The sequence below is a fragment of the Somniosus microcephalus genome, chromosome 13 (genome assembly GCF_052327205.1).
Source record: "Somniosus microcephalus isolate GS21.2 chromosome 13, FLI_Smic_1.0, whole genome shotgun sequence".
In the NCBI taxonomy this organism is placed as follows: domain Eukaryota; kingdom Metazoa; phylum Chordata; class Chondrichthyes; order Squaliformes; family Somniosidae; genus Somniosus; species Somniosus microcephalus.
The window spans coordinates 49,989,018-50,006,813 of record NC_140999.1 but is presented as its reverse complement, the minus strand read 5'-3'; the positions used below and the strand labels follow the sequence as shown (position 1 = coordinate 50,006,813).

The window sequence follows — 17,796 nt, the reverse complement described above, 5'->3', positions numbered from 1 at the left end:
GTTTGTAACAGAGCATTAAAGAAATATTAACAGTAAAATGCCCTGCGGTGTTCATAAGTCAGGGGACGCTCCCGAAGATCGCGGCTGGGGCGCAAGCGGGACACTGCACATGGCGATGACGTCATCACCAGCGGCACAGCGCTGCGGGATGCTACCAGTTAGCGCCACCGCTAACCACCCGCTGAATTTCGCGGGAGGCGTGGGCGACGCCGCACCCGGGAGCTAGTTGCTTTGCGCCCCGTTAGCGCCAACGGGAGGCGCAAAGCAACCCAATTTTTCCCCTGAAAAGTTTACAGAGAATCCTTTCCATTCCATTTCTTTCTCCCCACTCCCCATCTCTGGCTGTAAATAATGCAGGGGTGAAGACCCGTTGTCAGAATTCAGCATCTTATGGAGGAGTGCACACCAAAGCATTACCAGCCTTTTCTCTATCAGATGCTGACAGACTTGCTATGCATTTCCAGAATTATTTGACCATAAACACCTGTAATATTTATAGCGTGAGATTAGAGGGAAAGAAATGAATTGGAACAGAAAGGAATCCCCATAGTGTGTGCGTCCCCTTAAATCAGTCATTATCAGTAACGTTTAACAGTGAATAGCATTTCTGTAGCATCCCTCACACAGGGTGCTTTACGAGAGGTTTGAGGTGGACTCTAAGTAGGAAGGAGGGGAATGTATGGGGGAGACTGAAGGCAAAGTAAAAGAGATGGACATTTAGGCTAATTTAAAAAACAGCATGATAGTGAGGCCTAGGAATGTAGGAATAGGAGTAGACCATTCAGCCCCTCGAGTCTGCTCCACTATTCAATTAGATTGCAGCTGATCTGTACCTCGGCTCCATTTACCCGCCTTAGCTCCATATCCCTCGATACCCTTACCTAACAAAAATCTAATGATCGCAGTTTTGAAAGCCCCAAATGTCCCAGCATCCACAGCCTTTTGGGGAGACAGTTCCAGATTTCCACTGCCCTTTGTATGAAGAAGTGCTTTCTGATTTCCCTCCTAAATGACCTAGCTCTAATTTTAGGGTTATGGCCCCTTGTTCTTGATTCCCCACCAGAAAAAATAATTCCTCTGTACCTAACCTATCGCATCCTTTTAACATTTTAAACAAGAGTGGGTTTGGGAGAGAATTTCAGAAAGGCAGGGAGGGTGGGGCTGTAAATGTGACATCTGGTGGTCAGTTACCACAGTTTTGCTCACCTTGCTCGCCTGATATAGGACAAGGCCAAGAAAAGAACACAGAGCTGAATTTTTTTTTTTGCTTTAAAATTTAAAATCTTTGACCTAAAAAGTCTGCATGATGGGCCTGTACGGGTTCTCGTGAGGGTTAAGGGCTGATGTTGTAAATTATTCATCATGGTGAGTGACAGAGCATTTTATTTGAAAAATGTAGCTACACATGCGGAATAAATATGTATTTTAGTCAAATGGAAAAAGACATATTGTATTAGTACGTTTTAAAGGGGCTGTTCCCTCTTGGATAGAGGGCAGGGATTATCTGTCTGCAGATTTTCAATGGCATTTTCTCCCGACTTATTCGAGAGTCTAGTTTCACAGGCACCAGCCATCTTTTTTGTACCTCGCTCAAGTGCCCAAGAGGGTTGACAGTATATTCAATTGCAGAGGGCTTCACAGCCAAGCCCACTTCTTTTTTCACTCAACTTCCCCATGCTTACTCTTTCTAACTGGGGTCATTGGATGACAATATGGAGTGAGGGTTGGGGTCCTTGGCTGATTTCCCCTCCCCGCCCCCCCCCCCCCCCATCTAGCGGTACTGAGACCAGTTGCCGTACCACTGCTGATATTCTGGTTGAGATCAACTAACTCAACATGGAACCAAACCCAGTTACTCGCTGGAGAAACTCACTGAGCCATCAGGGAACCCCATCTTTGTCATATTTTTAAAAAAGAAATTCTCTCCTCCTTTCTAAAGAGACATTAAACCAGATGCCTGGTCAGGTGTATGTAAAAGATCCCATGGCAATACTCGTAAAAGGGGCGTTCTCCTGAAATCCTGGCCAACACTTTTCCTAATCAACGCCATCAAAAACCAAATAACTGGTCATATATTTAGTCACTGTTTGTGGGAGCTTGCTTTTTGCCAATTGGCTGCCGCATTTGCCCGCATAACAACAGCGACTACACTTCCGAAGTAATCCTTTGGCTGTAAAATGCTTTGGGACATCCTGAGGATTTGATGTTTCTTTTCCTGTCTTGAAGGTGCTGAATCTGCTGGGGTAGGGCTGCACTTCAGAGACGACTGAACTCAGCACTGATTGAACCTGGGATCAGCTGGTCCTGCACCTACCACTGCCTGAAAGAAATTAAGAAGGTGGGACGGGCTCATCCTCTGAATAGACAAGATAGACTTGCAATTATGCAGCACCTCATCACCAATGTTCCTGACAAGCTGCGAGGCTGCGCAGCGGTCTGGAGGTCCTGCGCAGGCCTCTCAGCGGCTTTTAAATGGAAAAACCGCACATGCGCGGAAATTTGAATGGGCCGCGCACCCAAAAAAAAACTAGCTGTAACATTGCTCATCACCCCTCTCAGAAACATAGAAAAATAGGAACAGGAGTAGGCCATTCGGCCCTTTGAGCCTGCTCCACCATTCAATATGACCATGGCTGATCCTCTATCTCAGTACCATATTCCCGCTCTCTCCCCATGCCCCTTGATGCCTTTTGTGTCTAGAAATCTAACTATCTCCTTCTTAAATATATTCAGTGACTTGGCCTCCACAGCCTTCTGTGGTAGAGAATTCCACAGGTTCACCACCCTCCGAGTGAAGAAATTTCTCCTCATCTCAGTCCTAAATGTCCTACTCCGTATCCTGAGACTGTGACCCCTCGTTCTAGACCCCCCCCAGCCAGGGGAAACATCCTCCCTGCATCCAGTCGGTCTAGCCCTGTCAGAATTTTATACGTTTCAATGAGATCCCCTCTCATTCTTCTAAACTCTAGTGAATACAGGCCTAGTCGACCCAATCTCTCCTCATACGACAGTCCTGCCATCCCAGGAATCAGTCTGGTGAACCTTTATATCCTTTCTTAAGTAAGGATACACCTCACTCTGAAGTAAAATTACAGTTTTGCAGGCAAATGCCAACAGCCATTTTGCACAAACAGCAATGAAATGAATGGCCACTGAATCCAGTTTTTTTAGTGTTAGTTGAGGGAGGGACATTGGGCAGGAGAGCTCCCAGGCTCCTCTTCAAATAGTGCCATGGGATCCCTTATAACTGCCCGCAGGGCAGCACCTCAGTTTAACGCCTCACCTGAAAGGCAGTGCCTCTGACAGTATGCGAGTCTTGGAGTGGGGCTCAAACCCACAACGTTCTGACTGCGAGGCAACAGTGCTAGCAACTGAGCCAAGCTGAGGTTATCGGCTGCTGTATTCAGGGGTTTGTTCCACATGAAGAATTTCCAGTTTGCAAGCCTGATGTTCCATGTTCACTGCGCGCCTTTAATGATGGTGTGGAGAAGTGCCAATAGATTTGGACTCAACAGCTCCTGCCACTCCCCTCCTGGTAAATGGAACCACCGCTGAGTAACTTATGTAAATGAAAACTGATTGCGTTATTATAAAACCAGCCCACTCATGCAAAGCACAGTGCCTGTTGCCTGGATATCTTAGCAACGCTTATCTGGCAGAGCGAGTCGAGCATAAAACTGGGCACGGCTGAAGATCTTGATGGTCTTTCTAAGCCTCCACTTAATGATGACAACTGCCAGAGTATTGTGTGTTGAAGCAGCTTAATAGCAAGCAGAAAAAAATCACTCCCCCAACTCTTGCAATTATCCCCAACTTCTCTTTCCTCATGTCTCCGCTCCTGACAGCGTTCTCTCACCATGAGGGCATTTTGCTCAAACGTGACTGACACTGATGGGTTTATGTGACGTGGGATTCTTTTTGAAACTAGGTGCAGAAGTATTTCTGTTCTTTCTTCTCCTTATAAAAGACTTGCACTTACACGCCGCCTTATTCTCAGAAACACCTCGCGGTGCTTCACACACAGTGACCTGGATTCGCCTCCGCTATTTGCCCCGAATCTGGCGGGATAGCAGCATGAACAGCGGAGAAAATCAGGTGGCTGGGCCTAACCACCACCTCCCCCACGCCAGCCTTAATTTCCCTCCCCAGCCCCTACAAAGCAAATGACAGCGGGGTGCGGGTTCAGGTTCACGACCCTTTCCGCGCCCCCCCCCCCCCCGCCTGCCCCTCCCTGGGGCCACCTGGTAAATGGTGATGTTAGGACCAGGGTAGACCGGGAAACAGCCTATCAGAGACCTTCTTTCTCTCCAATTTGCTTATTTGCTGAGGCCATCGGTGAAACAATTCTTCCAGTCCTTGTGGCCACCTTTAAGTTTTCTTCCCGCCTCGTTGCAGCAACACCTGGATCTTCCTGGGGGCCATGAGTGGGCTCTCTCTTTCTAGTGGGAATCCTACTGGGATCCCACCATGAATATTTAATGACCCCTGCCCCAGGAAACTGGGCCGATATCATGACAGGGTCGGTGCGGGGGAAATGACGGTGTAAATACTGTTCAACCCTGTTGGGGCAGGAAAAGGAACATTCCGCCCAGTGAGTTACTTTGACTGTTGTCGGTAAAACATTTCAGCCATTTTGCACACAGCAAGGTGCCACAAACAGCAATTCGATTAATGGCCAGTTCATCTGTTTTTTGACTGTAGTTGTAGTGTCCGCGTATCAATAACACATGGACTGCAGGAGAACGGTAATAACAGGTGTTTACTGAACAGAGGGTATGCTGGAACTGAAAGTACAGAAGCCTGCTACGGCTTTATATACAGGTGTGGTCACTGCCGGTACTACAGTATAAAAGCAGTTCTCTCTTAAAGGTACATACACAACAATTCCTCCCCTTTTAGATAACCAGTACATAACATTCATTTAACAATTAAATAATAACTAATTACAATTCCCTCTGTACTATATACATCAACTGAAGTAATCATTTATAAATTCAGTCTTTGAGGAGGCTTCCTGATCCTGTCTGGATAGCGCCTTTCTCGAGTATCCTGTTCTTGCGGCGGAGTCGATTCTGGCTCATTGTCATTGGTTGGTTCGCCAGCTTCCAATACCACTGAGTCTGAGGTAGACGCAATCTGTACTTCGGGTTCATCACCAGGTGCGCGTGCTCGTGGTATGGGTTTGACTTGTTCCTGTGACTCTAGAATCTGGTCAGCATGGCGTCTCACGATGCTCTCTCCAACGTCCACTGTGTACATTAGTGGTCCCTGCTGTGTGCATATTGTTCCTGGCTGCCATTTTTCTGTTCGGTAGTCGCGGGCCAAGACTGGTTGCCCTATCTTGAAGCTCCTGGTTGGCTTCTCATTGATGTGCTGGAATTGCTTATCCTCAACATCTCGTCTTATGTTTGGTTTGAGCAAATCCAGGCGACATCTTAACCTTCGGTTAAAGAACATTATGGCTGGAGCTTGGTGTCGCATTCCGGTAAGCAAACAAGAAATTATCCACCTTGTGTTGTAGTGGTATGTTGTCATTATACATCGCCTTTATTGCTTTTTTAAAGGTCTGAACAAACCTCTCAGCCAATCCATTTGTGGCTGGATGATATGGGGCAGATGTGTAATGTTTTACCCCATTATTCCTCAAAAACCTCCGGAAATCCTCGGACACAAACTGTGGTCCGTTGTTGGAGCAAATCTGTTCTGGCAAGCCATTCCTGGCGAAGATGGTCCGTAGGACTGCAATCGTTTTCTCCGTGGTGGTGGAGGACATTTTGATGACCTCTGGCCATTTCGAATGTGCATCCACGGCGATTAAAAACATTGAGTCCATAAATGGACCAGCAAAATCAATGTGTACCCGTTGCCATGGAGATGAGGTCCACTCCCATGGGTGTAGCGGGGCCTGTGGTGGAGCGTTTTGGACTTTCTGGCATCCTGTGCATCTCTTGGTCATATCCTCGATTTCTTTATCGATTCCCGGCCACCACACAAACGCCCTGGCTAGGCTCTTCATTTTTACCCCTCCCAGATGACCCTCATGAAGCTCATTGAGCACTCTATCTCTCAACTTGGGTGGAATTACCACTCGGGATCCACACATCAAGGTCCCCCGGCACACTGACAGCTGTTCTCTCCTTGGCGAAAATGCTGGCAACAGTGAGTCGCCATGTGCTGGCCATCCCTTCACCGTCAAATCATAGACCCGAGAGAGTGTCGGGTCATTTCAGGTTTCCTTCTCTATACTTGAGTTTGTAACAGGTAGACATTCGACTATGGTCGAATGGAATATCTCAACAGGGTCCACTGCAGGTGCTTCCTCCACCGTAGGCAACGGCAGGCGTGACAGCCCATCAGCGTTTCCATGCTGTTTCGTACCCTTGTACTCTATGTCGTATTGATGTGTCCCTAGAAAAAGGGACCATCTTTGCAGCCGTTGCGCCGTCATCACCGGAACGCCCTTCTTTGGGTTAAAAATGGAGACAAGAGGCTGGTGATCAGTCAGTAGGGTGAATTTCTGCCCGTGCAGATAGTGATTGAACTTCTTCACCCCCCACACCAGGCTGAGGGCCTCCCTGTCAATCTGGGCATAGTTACGCTCGGCTGAGGTTAACGAGCGCGACGCAAAGGCTATTGGCCTCTCTGAACCGTCAAGGAATTTGTGTGACAGCACCGCTCCAATGCCGTAGGGAGACGCATCACATGCCAACCGAATCGGTAGTGTTGGATTGTAGTGGGCCAATACTTCTTTTGAAGTGATTAGGCATTTACATTTCTGAAAGGCACGCTTACACTCATCACTCCATTTCCATGTTACTCCAGTTTGCAGCAGGGCGTTCAGTGGGTGCAGAATTGTAGATAAATTTGGCAAGAACTTATGGTAGTAGTTCACCAACCCGAGGAACGACCTCAGTTGCGACACATTTTCTGGTGCTGGAGCCTTGACTACTGCCTCAATCTTGTCTGGGGACTTATGTAACCCCTCTTCATCAATCATGTGGCCACAATACGAGATTTGTTTCCTGAAAAACTCGCATTTGGGGCGGTTGGCTCGTAGCCCATATTCTTGTAATCTAGTGAGCACCTGCTCCAGGTTGGCAAGGTGTTCACTGTCATTTTCGCCCGTAACCAGGATGTCGTCCAAATAACACTGGGTCCCCGGGATCCCTTGCAGGACTTGTTCCATCGCCCTCTGCCAAATAGCCGGAGCTGATGCTACCCCGAATACCAGTCGGTTGTACTGGTAAAGACCTTTGTGAGTGTTTATCGTGAGATATTTTCTAGATGCTTCTTCTACCTCCATTTGTAGATACGCTTGGGCCAGATCAATCTTCGTAAAGGGTTTCCCTCCAGATAGTGAGGTGAAAATATCTTCTATCCACGGGAGTGGATATTGTACTGTGTGCAGGACTGGGTTCACAGTTACCTTGAAGTCCCCACAGATGCGAACCTTCTTCGGCTCCCCAGGCGTGCTGCTCAATGATTTCTTCATTACAGGAACGATGGGTGTAGCCCACTTGCTCCAGTCCATCTTGGACAGCACACCCGAACGCTCCAGACTCTCCAGCTCTGCTTCGACGGCTGGGCGGATCGCGTACGGTACTGATCTGGCCTTAAAAAATTTGGGGTTTGCGTTATCTTCAATTTTTATCGTTGCCGTTACTCCTTTTAGAGTCCCAAGTCCTTGCTGGAACACCTCTTTTGCGTCAGTTAGAATTTTTGACAGTCGTCCAGGTGTGACGTCACGTCGTCATCCTTTTTGTCAGCCACAGTTAGCGCCTGAATGGAATGCCAATCCAATTGTATTTTTCGGATCCATTCACATCCCAATAATGGTGGTCCTCCATCTTGTAGTATATATAGATACAGTTTCTGTGTTTCCTTGCCGTTGTATTTAACGGGCACCCTTATTTTTCCTCTGGGGTAGACTTTTTGCCCCGTATATGTCTTCAATACAATGGACGTGTCCTTCAAGGGTATGTGTGAGAATAGCCGCTCATAGTCTCGTCGATTCATGACTGTTAGGGCTGATCCTGTGTCCAATTCCATCTTTACTTGGGACCCTGCTATCATGAGGGTGACCCAAATGGTTCAGTGATCCTCCTTTGCGATCACGTTGTGTAACTTTAGACAACTTAGTCTCCTGCTCCCGGAGTCATTATCACTCTCCTGATCTTCTGAACTACTGTCTGTCATTTTTTTTACTTTCTTCTACTTTTCCTTAGTAGTTCTTTTAGTGTTGGTTTTCTTTCCCGACCTGCAGACTCGTGCTATGTGTCCCACTTTTCCACATTGCCTGCATACTTTGTCCTTAAACCAGCAGTCCTTCTGGTCATGGGTTGTTCTGCCGCAGCGATAGCACTTTTCTGCTCCATATGCCATTTCGTTGGTGCTATATTCTTGCGGTTTCTGTTGTATTTCCGCAGCTCCCCGTGCTGCTGCTTCGTAGGATACTGCCACACTGAAAGCCTTTTCTAGCTTAAGGTCCTTTTCTGAAAGTAGTCGTTTCTGGGTTCCTTCACTCTGGAGCCCGCAGACAAACTTATCCCTTAAGGTATCTGCCAGTCCTGCTCCGAACTGGCAGTGCTTTGATAACTTGCGTAGTTCCGTAAGATAGTCAGCATTACTCTCATCTTTGTGCTGGTTTCTTTTATGGAACTTGAATCTTTCTGCTATCAGCAGCGGTGTAGGGTTTAGATGTTCCTGTAAGATATTGAAAATCTCTTCAAAGCTTTTCTCCATTGGTTTAGCTGGGGTAATTAAATTCCGCAATAGGCCGTACGTTCTCGCGCCCATCAAATTTAATAATACCGACGCCTTCTTTTCATCGGCCACCCCATTTGCCTTGCAGTACACTTCAATTCTTTCCACATACGTGGTCCAGTCTTCTATTTCGTTGTCGAAAGCAGTGATACTGCCACTCTTCGGCATCTTGGGTGGTTTAAAATGGCGCCTCCCGCACTTTTCCTTCTTCCCCAATGGATTAAAATGGCGCCTCCCGCGCTTTTCCTTCTTCCCCTTGCTGCCAATGCTGCTCCTAGCGATCTAAATAGTAATGGCAGTGCCCCACGGCTTTGGCGCGTCTCTCTTTTGTTAGTTAAATTCCTTCGTTTTATTCTTCTTCGACGCTGTCCACTGCGCGTCTCTTTTCCTTCCCCTCTTTTATTTTCTCTAACGCTGCCCGGCTCTTGAGCACCGACCGCGCCCTGTGCGCTCCACCCTCTCTCTCTCTTTTCCTTCCCGACGACGTTGCACGGCCCCCTTGCAGAGCCGCTCGATCGAGCTCAAGCCCGCCGCAGTCCGGAAGGGTCAGCGCACTACCTGCTACCAGCACGATTTGCTGGAACACCTTGACTGGGGAGCCAAGCCCAGCTCTCCACAGCTTCCCCTGCGATTCACTGAACTCCGATGGATCACTGGGCGGTTGCCCACGGTCGACGCCCGTTGCTCTGGCTTCGACCTCCAAGAAGCTTCTTTTCAGGGATGGATCCCCATGAGGTGATGCAGTACTGCAGGTGAGTTCGAACCTGCTCGTCGCCACTGTAGTGTCCGCGTATCAATAACACACGGACTGCAGGAGAACGGTAATAACAGGTGTTTGCTGAACAGAGGGTATGCTGGAACTGAAAGTACAGAAGCCTGCTACGGCTTTATATACAGGTGTGGTCACTGCCGGTACTACAGTATAAAAGCAGTTCTCTCTTAAAGGTACATACACAACAGTAGTGTTTGAGGGAGAAATGTTGGCTACACTGGGAGGACTCCCTGATCGTTGAATCGTGCCATGAGGTGTTTAGTGTACAACTGAACCCCCAGCGCAGGGCTAGTGTCTAGGTGGGTTTACACTAAAGGAAGGTAGCCAGTTGCAGATGAGTGAGGCAAACACAGCAGCCGTTTTGTACACAGCAAGATCCCACAAACAGCAACGAGATGAATGGCCAGTTAATCTGTTTGTGGCGGTGCGGTGTTGGTTGAGGGAAGCATGCTCACCAGGAGATCTCCCCGCTCTTCTTGGCATGGTACTATGGAATCTTTCCTGTCCACCTTAGCAGGTACAACAGCCTTCTGCACATGTGCCCAGTATCATTGTCGAAGCAGTGCCTCCAGTGCATTCCTCACTAACTACCTTAATCTGCCTCATAACAAAGGAACTGGCAGAACAGATTTCAGTATTAGGCATCCCAACCTTTGTTATTCCTTACAGTGCAGGGTGCAGGTGTGTTCAGTGGTGACAGGCACGGTGCGTCTCTTCTATTCCTGTGTTTTTATTCCAAGTGGTTCGAAAGGAGAAATTGAGGTGGATAGCTGCCAAGTGTCTGCTTCTAGGGGTGCAGGTGGCCTTGTATCATCCTGTATTGGTGAATAGATAGCCCTGTCACTGCAGGTGTTACAGGGATTGACGCAGTATGGCCTGGCCTGTATGGTATGTAACACGCTTGTAGCCGTTTAAGCGGGGCAGTCAGGTCAAACGGTTCTGGCTTTGTCCTGAAAGACAACAGCATAATCAGTGCCAGCTCCTACAGCCTCCCTGCTGCAAGGCAGCCTCTCAGTGTGGCAACAGGCAACTGGGCAGCTACGAGGTTGTCGAAGCCCTATCTCATCTGGTTGGGGCCCACGGTGAATGCGGAGAAGATTGGAGCCCAAGGTCCCTAAAGCCCCAGTCATAGTGTCCATCAAGAAAGCCATGACTAAACTGGGACCTCAGCGATGGAGAGCTCCGCTGCAGAGGGCATCGGAGGGACCAAGCTCTCCATGGTGGTCTGCACGTTGGTCAGATGCTCATGCAACACTGCACAGGTATGTCTTAATGAACTCCGCCATAGATGCCCACAAACTGCTTTGCTCACTCAAATGAACTGCTGGTGCCGAGTTACCAAGCTGTATTTGTAGACGGGCTTTGTCAGCTCCGAGTCCCCTGGCTCAGCAGGAGTTTTGGCCCCTTGAACTGACCCTCCAACTAGCAGTTTGCAGCTCCTCCTAATCCCGCTGCAATCACTCCTCACTGGTACTCTGCGCTTCGCCAAGTGCAACTCGATAACCCTGCGCCCGGCACCCCCCCCCCCCCACCCAGGAGTGGGTGTATCTGAGCTGACGCTTGTAAGAGCGAGTGGCACAGTAAGATGTGTGCGGCGGAGTGTGCATTGCCCTCTGGTACCACCTCTTAATGGGGACCTATAAGATCAGAAGAACATAATGTCACAATGCTCCCAGCGAAACATCAACTCAAACACAGCTTACATGGCAAGATATTGTGTGTTGTGCTGCTGCAGGTCACTATGTCTGTATTTCAATGGATGAATGAGTGAACGAGTGAGTGACAAAAACACAAAAAGAACAAAGCATGGTACTAGCCCTGAGCTGGTTGGGGGGGTGGGGGGGGGAGGGGGGTGGGCTTTGACTTCCCCTCCCCCTACTCCCATGTTTTCAATTGCCTCCCGACAAGTATTCCGCGAAGCTCTCTCCTCACAATGCGTTAAGTGTCTTGTGCTTGCCGTGCCCTCTCCTGTCTGCAGTTGCTGGCAATTGTTACATGCATTCTTCTCCCGCAAACAGATAGGAAAGGGACCTGTATTAGATTGAGGAAGATGAAAGATTTGTGTTAACCACAAGTGCAAGCCAACACCTATTTTATACGCGTCTGTGAACATGCAGCATGCAGCTGGCTTGTGTTGGTGACGTGTGTGGTTTAGAACTTGTCACACCTCACGGGTAACACAGTAAACACATGGACATGGCAGCACAGCAAGAGGGGGCAACAAAAACATGGGTAGCCCGTGCATTGGGAAGTAAATGAGTCGTTGGCTGAATGCTGGTCATTCTCCCTCTCTGATGCTATAGCAAGCATGCATTGTAAGGTAACATTGTAAAATGTGCTAACTTGCGGTAACACTCACCTTTCAGAAACCCGTAACTCCCTTGTGTATTAATTTCTTTGTGGGTTCAATGACGAGACATTTATGAAAGAGAATGACTTTTAATCTAAAGCTTGTTCAACTCTTTTATACAGCTTTTACAGGAGACACGATGCTTGTGATGCATCTAGAACGAAACTGAAACTAAACCAAACTGCTTGTCTCTCACATGACCTCTGCTGGTCAGGCATAAGCAATCAATACATGCAAACATGCTATTAAGGCATCATAATCGAACCGGCAAATAACATCACTATTTGCTGATATCATTACACCTTGCGCACCTGCTGTCGCGGTCTCTGGACAGGTGTGACAGCACTAACCCTTTCTATCACCTGTATCGCCACTGGTCTCACTCTGCTCTACACAACAACAACAAAAGGACTACCCTTCTGGTCAACACCTCCTGCAGCAGGACGACCTGAGTTGTACGTTAAAAATGGGCCTTGCTGCAGCTATTTCTACCTCTCAGCTGCAGTGCACTTTTAATCAGCCAGCAGCCCTTTAAGAGCTGTAGGCACCAGACAGCCCACCTCCTGAATCCTGACCCACCCACGCGCGATAATCAGTTGATGAACTGACCTTGCAGTAGGGTGAAAGGTCAGTTTAGAGCACTGCAGGTGCACACAGTGCTCCAAGATCAGTGGCCGTGGGGGGCAACTACAGCCGGACCATTTTATTGGCCCCTGCACTCCCATCAATATCAACAAACTAATCATTGATTCCTGTTACACAGGGGCAGGGGCAACTCGCATAGTAACCACTTTAAGAAATAACGGAACACAAACATTTTAGTCCTTGCCCAGTCCGTGTTTACACGTAGGGAAGGACACAAAATAGTCACCGAGGTGAACAGAGCCTGGGCACCAGCATGGAGCAATGGAATTTGCAGTCGAAATTGCATCATCAGAATTTAAAATCAAGGTCACGACCTTCAGGCAGTAATCACCTCGATCGCCGTCTCTTCATCCTAGGAAGATGTCGGCTAATTAATTTGGTTCTTTGTATCGTGCTGAAGACCCAGAAGTACAGACAGGTTCATTAATCACTGTTAGCTGCTTCTGACTGATTTGCTAATTAAGGAGATCTTGCATGCAGAATATATTTAGAACCTCCTAACAGATGTATTCGATCCCGTCTTTTGGAAGCTGTGTTACCGTATTGACTTGTAGATAGGCTGCACCTTTAAGGCAAAATAATGGTTCGTCACATCAGGGGGACTTCCGCACAAGAGCATCCGGCTCCCTGACTTGATCTGATGAGTAGTTTTGAAGCATAAGAGTGACTGAGGCACCAGTAATGTATTTGGACACAGCCCTTTGACAATATATCTCTAACGGCGGCCCAGACTCCAGCTCCATCTGTAGGTGAGCGGATTACTGGTGATTTCAGCACAGTATAAAGTAAGTCATGCCCACTGCCCCTGCCTGTTACTGAGCTTTTACCACACATTGATTCTGTTTACAATCCGTTTACATGTTTCACCAATATCACTCTTGTACTCGAGTACATCGGGTAAAGTATGGATTTATATAGTGCCTTTCACAACCTCAGTACATCCCAAAGCACTTCACAACCAGTAATGTGATTTTGAAGTGTAGTCACTGTTACAATGTAGGGAACTCGACAGTCAATTTGTGCACAGCAAGGTTCCACAAATGGCTGAGATAAATGACCAAATAATTTGTTTTTAATGATGTTGGTTGAGGGATAAATGTTGTCCAGGACACAGGAAGAATTCCCATGGAATCTTTTACATCCACCTGAAAGGGCAGTTGAATGATGGCCTTGTTTTTGCAGCTTTTTGGCATCTTGTCTGCAAAAGAAAGAAGGAGAAACTACATTCACTGTCTGAAACTCACTCTCTCTCACACTCTATTATGCTGTCGCTCACTCTACTGCATTCATCATCTCGCTCTCATCCTTCATCATGCTCCTGCTCCTACTCTCACACCCACTTCCTTGTTCTTCTCACATCCTATCTCACCCTACCATGCTCTAGCTCTCTCTTTCACACTCACTCTCTCTTGCTCTTCTCAATCTCAATCTCTTTCTTTCCCTTTCTCTCTGTCAGGTGGTACCACGGAGCCATCAGCCGAGCAGATGCTGAGAATTTGCTAATGTTGTGTAAGGAGTGCAGCTACCTGGTGCGGAACAGTGAGACCAGCCGGAACGACTACTCCCTGTCACTGAGGTAAGCCCTGATGTACCGCCTTTGGGGGAGGGGCTTCACAAAATGCGTCTTCTCAGAGCAACTGTTTGTGTTTGTTTTTCTGGTTCAGGAAGAAATCAGGTTAAGTAACTCATGTTCTGTGTCATACCAGGAGAGAGTTCTCTGCCTCTTTCCCTTTTCTCTGTCCTCTCCTCTCCTCTCCCCTCCCCTTCTCCCCTCCCCTTCTTTCCTCTTCTCTCCCCTCACCCAACTCCTCCTCCCCTCCCGTTACCTCTTCTCTTTTCCTCTTTGCCCTCCTCTCATCCTCTTCTCCCTCCCCCTCCCATTCCATCTCCCCTCTCTTCTCTTTGCTCTCCCATCCAATTCTCTCCTTCCCTCCCATTCCCACTCCTCTGCTTTCCCCTCCACTTCTTTCCTCTTCTCTCCCCTCCTCGCCTTTCCTCCCCACCCATTCCCTCTCTTCTTTCCTCTCCTCTCTTCTCTTTGCACTCCTCTCATCCTCTTCTCTCCTCACCTCCCATTCCCTCTGCTCCCCGCTGCTCTCCGAGTGATCTGGCGCAGTCCTGGAGTTGTTGCTTTCTCGGTCTGGCATTCCTTTGCCACCTGATTAGATTTGTACAAAATTTTGCACCGTTTCAACTTAGACAAGAATTTCACTGTGAAGTCGGTTGATGGCACCATGTCTGTCTGGCTGAGATTGCACAGCAGCACAAAGACACTGGATGTTTCTGTACGCACCACTCCAAGAGAAGGCAGAGTTTCTATTTTGGATTCCCTGGGTGACCCCCAGCTCTTTTATGTTTCCGCTTCGCTGGTTGCAAACCTGTCATCTCCCTGATCAGCTCAGCCCGATATTCTGACACACATGACAGCCTGTCTTAGAACTGTGAGGAGCCCTGCTATCCGCGTTGCTGTGGCAACTGCTAACAAAACGGATGCCCTTTCTGACATGTAATGCATGTTCTCATCTGATAAGGAGATCAACGTGGTTGCTCATAGCAGCGGTGTAATCAGCACGTCTCCGTTCCATTATAAATGGGTTATTGGCAAATTAAGAGTGGCCTGTTAGACATTGAATAAGGATAAAATGGCAATCCGAATCGGTAATTACAGTAACTGTCAGCAACAGCCCCCTTTGTGAGTCTGTGGATTAAATTAGGTACCTGAACTTGCTGAAATGCTTTGTACACAGCAGCCCTTTTGCACTTGTCTGCCTTATCACACAGTTGCCAACATCGAAATAATATTTCTTTTTCTTGCTGCACTGCTTTAACGTAGGCCCTTGTTTTGTCCTGTTTAAATGAGCAGTGTTCCTTAATTGTTGTCATTGCAGTAAAATCACATCAATCGCGATTCTATCAGTTAAATCATCTATCTAAAAAGTTAGCCAGTGACTCCTGCTGGAAGGGGCTGGGGAGTGTGCATAGATGCTAGATGAGGAAAGGGTTGGGCCTGGTTGTCATGGACCACTATAGTTGGATAGCCTGACAACTACTATTGCCAACACTGCTTGGAACTCCTAGAGGTTTGATCAGTCACGTTTTATCAAGTGACGCCTGCAAACGTTACTGCCTTTACCTTATAAAGCTCCCTGTAGTTGAGCATCTTGCTCGTGGTTTCACGTCAGCAGCTGTCATGCGAGACGTGTGATGAAATATTCCATTCACCACTGCCTGTGACTGAGATCGGTTTCAGTGTCATTTCCCTTCCCCCAGACCTCATTGTATTGTGTACTGGAATGTGCTGTATTGTATACTGGAATGTGCTGGAATGTGCTGTGTGTAGGGCTCCGCCCATACCTGGCCCCGTTTGTAAGCTAGCTTCAGTCTAGCCTCAGTCTCCAGAAGGAAGACATCTCTCTCTTGCGTGTTACTTTCTAAGTTAATAAAAGCCTTGTTTTTGTTCTGCTAACTTCGAGTCTCGGAATTATTGAGGCACATCAATTTTATTAACTTATTTTTCAACACTACGGATCAACTCCTGAAACCCGAACGTTTGGATTTGGATCAACATGCTCCGGACGCATCAGCACGCTTCGGACACTGGTTTGAGTGTATGGAATTCTTCCTGGACAATTCCGCAGCCGTCAAAGACGCTACGGACGCTGCGAGGATGAGACTCGGAATTCTGCAGAATTGGGTAAGCCACCGGGTTTACCCCCTCATCCAAGACGCCGAGTCGTACCTGGCCGCCTGCGACATCTTAAAGGCGCATTACCAGCAGCCTACGAATGAGGTGTATGCTAGGCACCTGCTCGCTACCCGCGCACAGCGACCTGGGGAATCGGTGGAGGAGTTCCTAAGCACCCTGAAAATGCTTGGCAAAGACTGCAAGTGCCGAGATGTAAAAGCCGCAGTGTACACTGACGAGCTTGTTCGCGATGCCCTCATCACAGGCCTCAGCTCCACTTACATCCGGCAAAGACTGCTGGAAAAAACGGGGTTGGACCTGAAACAGGCTGCGGACACCGCGCGATCCCTGGATGTGGCCCAGAGAAACTCGGACGCCTACTCTTCAGCCCGCGCCGTCCACGCCGCCACGTGTGCACCGAGGGTGCCGCCATCTTGGAAGGCATCTTCCCCGCCTGACAGCCCGACACCGGCTGGGCCCCGCTCTCCCCCCAGAAGCCCTACGACAGCCGCGACGCGCCAGGGACCCAACTGCTACTTCTGCGGGCAGCCAAAGCACACCAGAAACCTGTGCCCGGTGAAAGGCACCACCTGCTTTAAGTGCGGTAAGAAGGGGCACTTCGGGAAGGTGTGCAGAGGGAACCCCGCCGGAAAACCAACCGCCGGAAAACCCGCCACCGCCGCGTGTGCGCCGTGGGAGCGGCCATTTTGGACGCCATCTTGCCCGACCTCGTGGGGTCCGCCATCTTGTGAGCAGACAGCGTGGACGCCATCTTGTATCGATCAGGGCCCTACAGTGGCATCAGTCACAGTGGACCAGACCAGGCCGCACCCGCTATCCAGATCAATGGTGGACATCGAGGTAAACGGGTGCCGGGTTAAATGCTTAATTGACAGTGGAAGCACGGAGAGCTTTATCCACCCAGAACTGGCACAACAACTCTCCCTAAAGGTGGTCCCTACTCAGGGCACCATCTCTACGGCCGATAAAACCCAGACATCGACCATTCTGGGTTACTGCACGGTACAATTGTGCGTTAACGGAACTGTATATGATAATTTTAAAGTATTAATCATGAAGAACCTATGTGCGAGCGTGATCTTGGGCCTGGATTTCCAGTGCAACCACCAAAGCATCACGCTCAAGTACGGTGGGTCCCAGCCGCCCCTCACAGTGTGCGGTCTGGCTACCCTGAAGGTAAAGCCGCCTTCGCTATTCGCGAACCTTACCCTTAACTGCCGGCCAATAGCGACCAAAAGCAGGAGGTACAGCTGGGAGGACAGGCGGTTTATCGCGACCGAGGTAGACAGGCTCCTGAAAGAGTGCATTATTGAACGCAGCAACAGCCCGTGGCGCGCCCAAGTGGTAGTGGTAAGGGGTAGCGAGAAGAAACGGATGGTGATCGACTATAGTCAAACGATCAACAGGTACACCCTACTAGACGCCTACCCGCTACCCCGCATATCAGAAATGGTGAACCAAATCGCCCAATACCGGGTGTCCTCCACCATCGACCTCAAGTCAGCGTACCACCAGCTCCCTATCAGACCAGAGGACCGCCCGTACACCACCTTCGAGGCG

General features: G+C 48.8%; 1 protein-coding gene across 2 annotated transcripts in view; it reads left to right on the top strand.

Moving 5' to 3' along the window:
- Positions 1 to 17,796, top strand: part of shdb (Src homology 2 domain containing transforming protein D, b) — a 438,631-nt gene that overhangs the window by 270,387 nt on the left and 150,448 nt on the right. For both annotated transcript variants that reach the window (XM_086004909.1, XM_086004910.1), the window contains one exon: positions 13,987 to 14,106. In XM_086004909.1, coding sequence (XP_085861035.1) covers positions 13,987 to 14,106 — 120 coding nt within the window. The remainder of the gene's footprint in view (positions 1 to 13,986; positions 14,107 to 17,796) is intronic.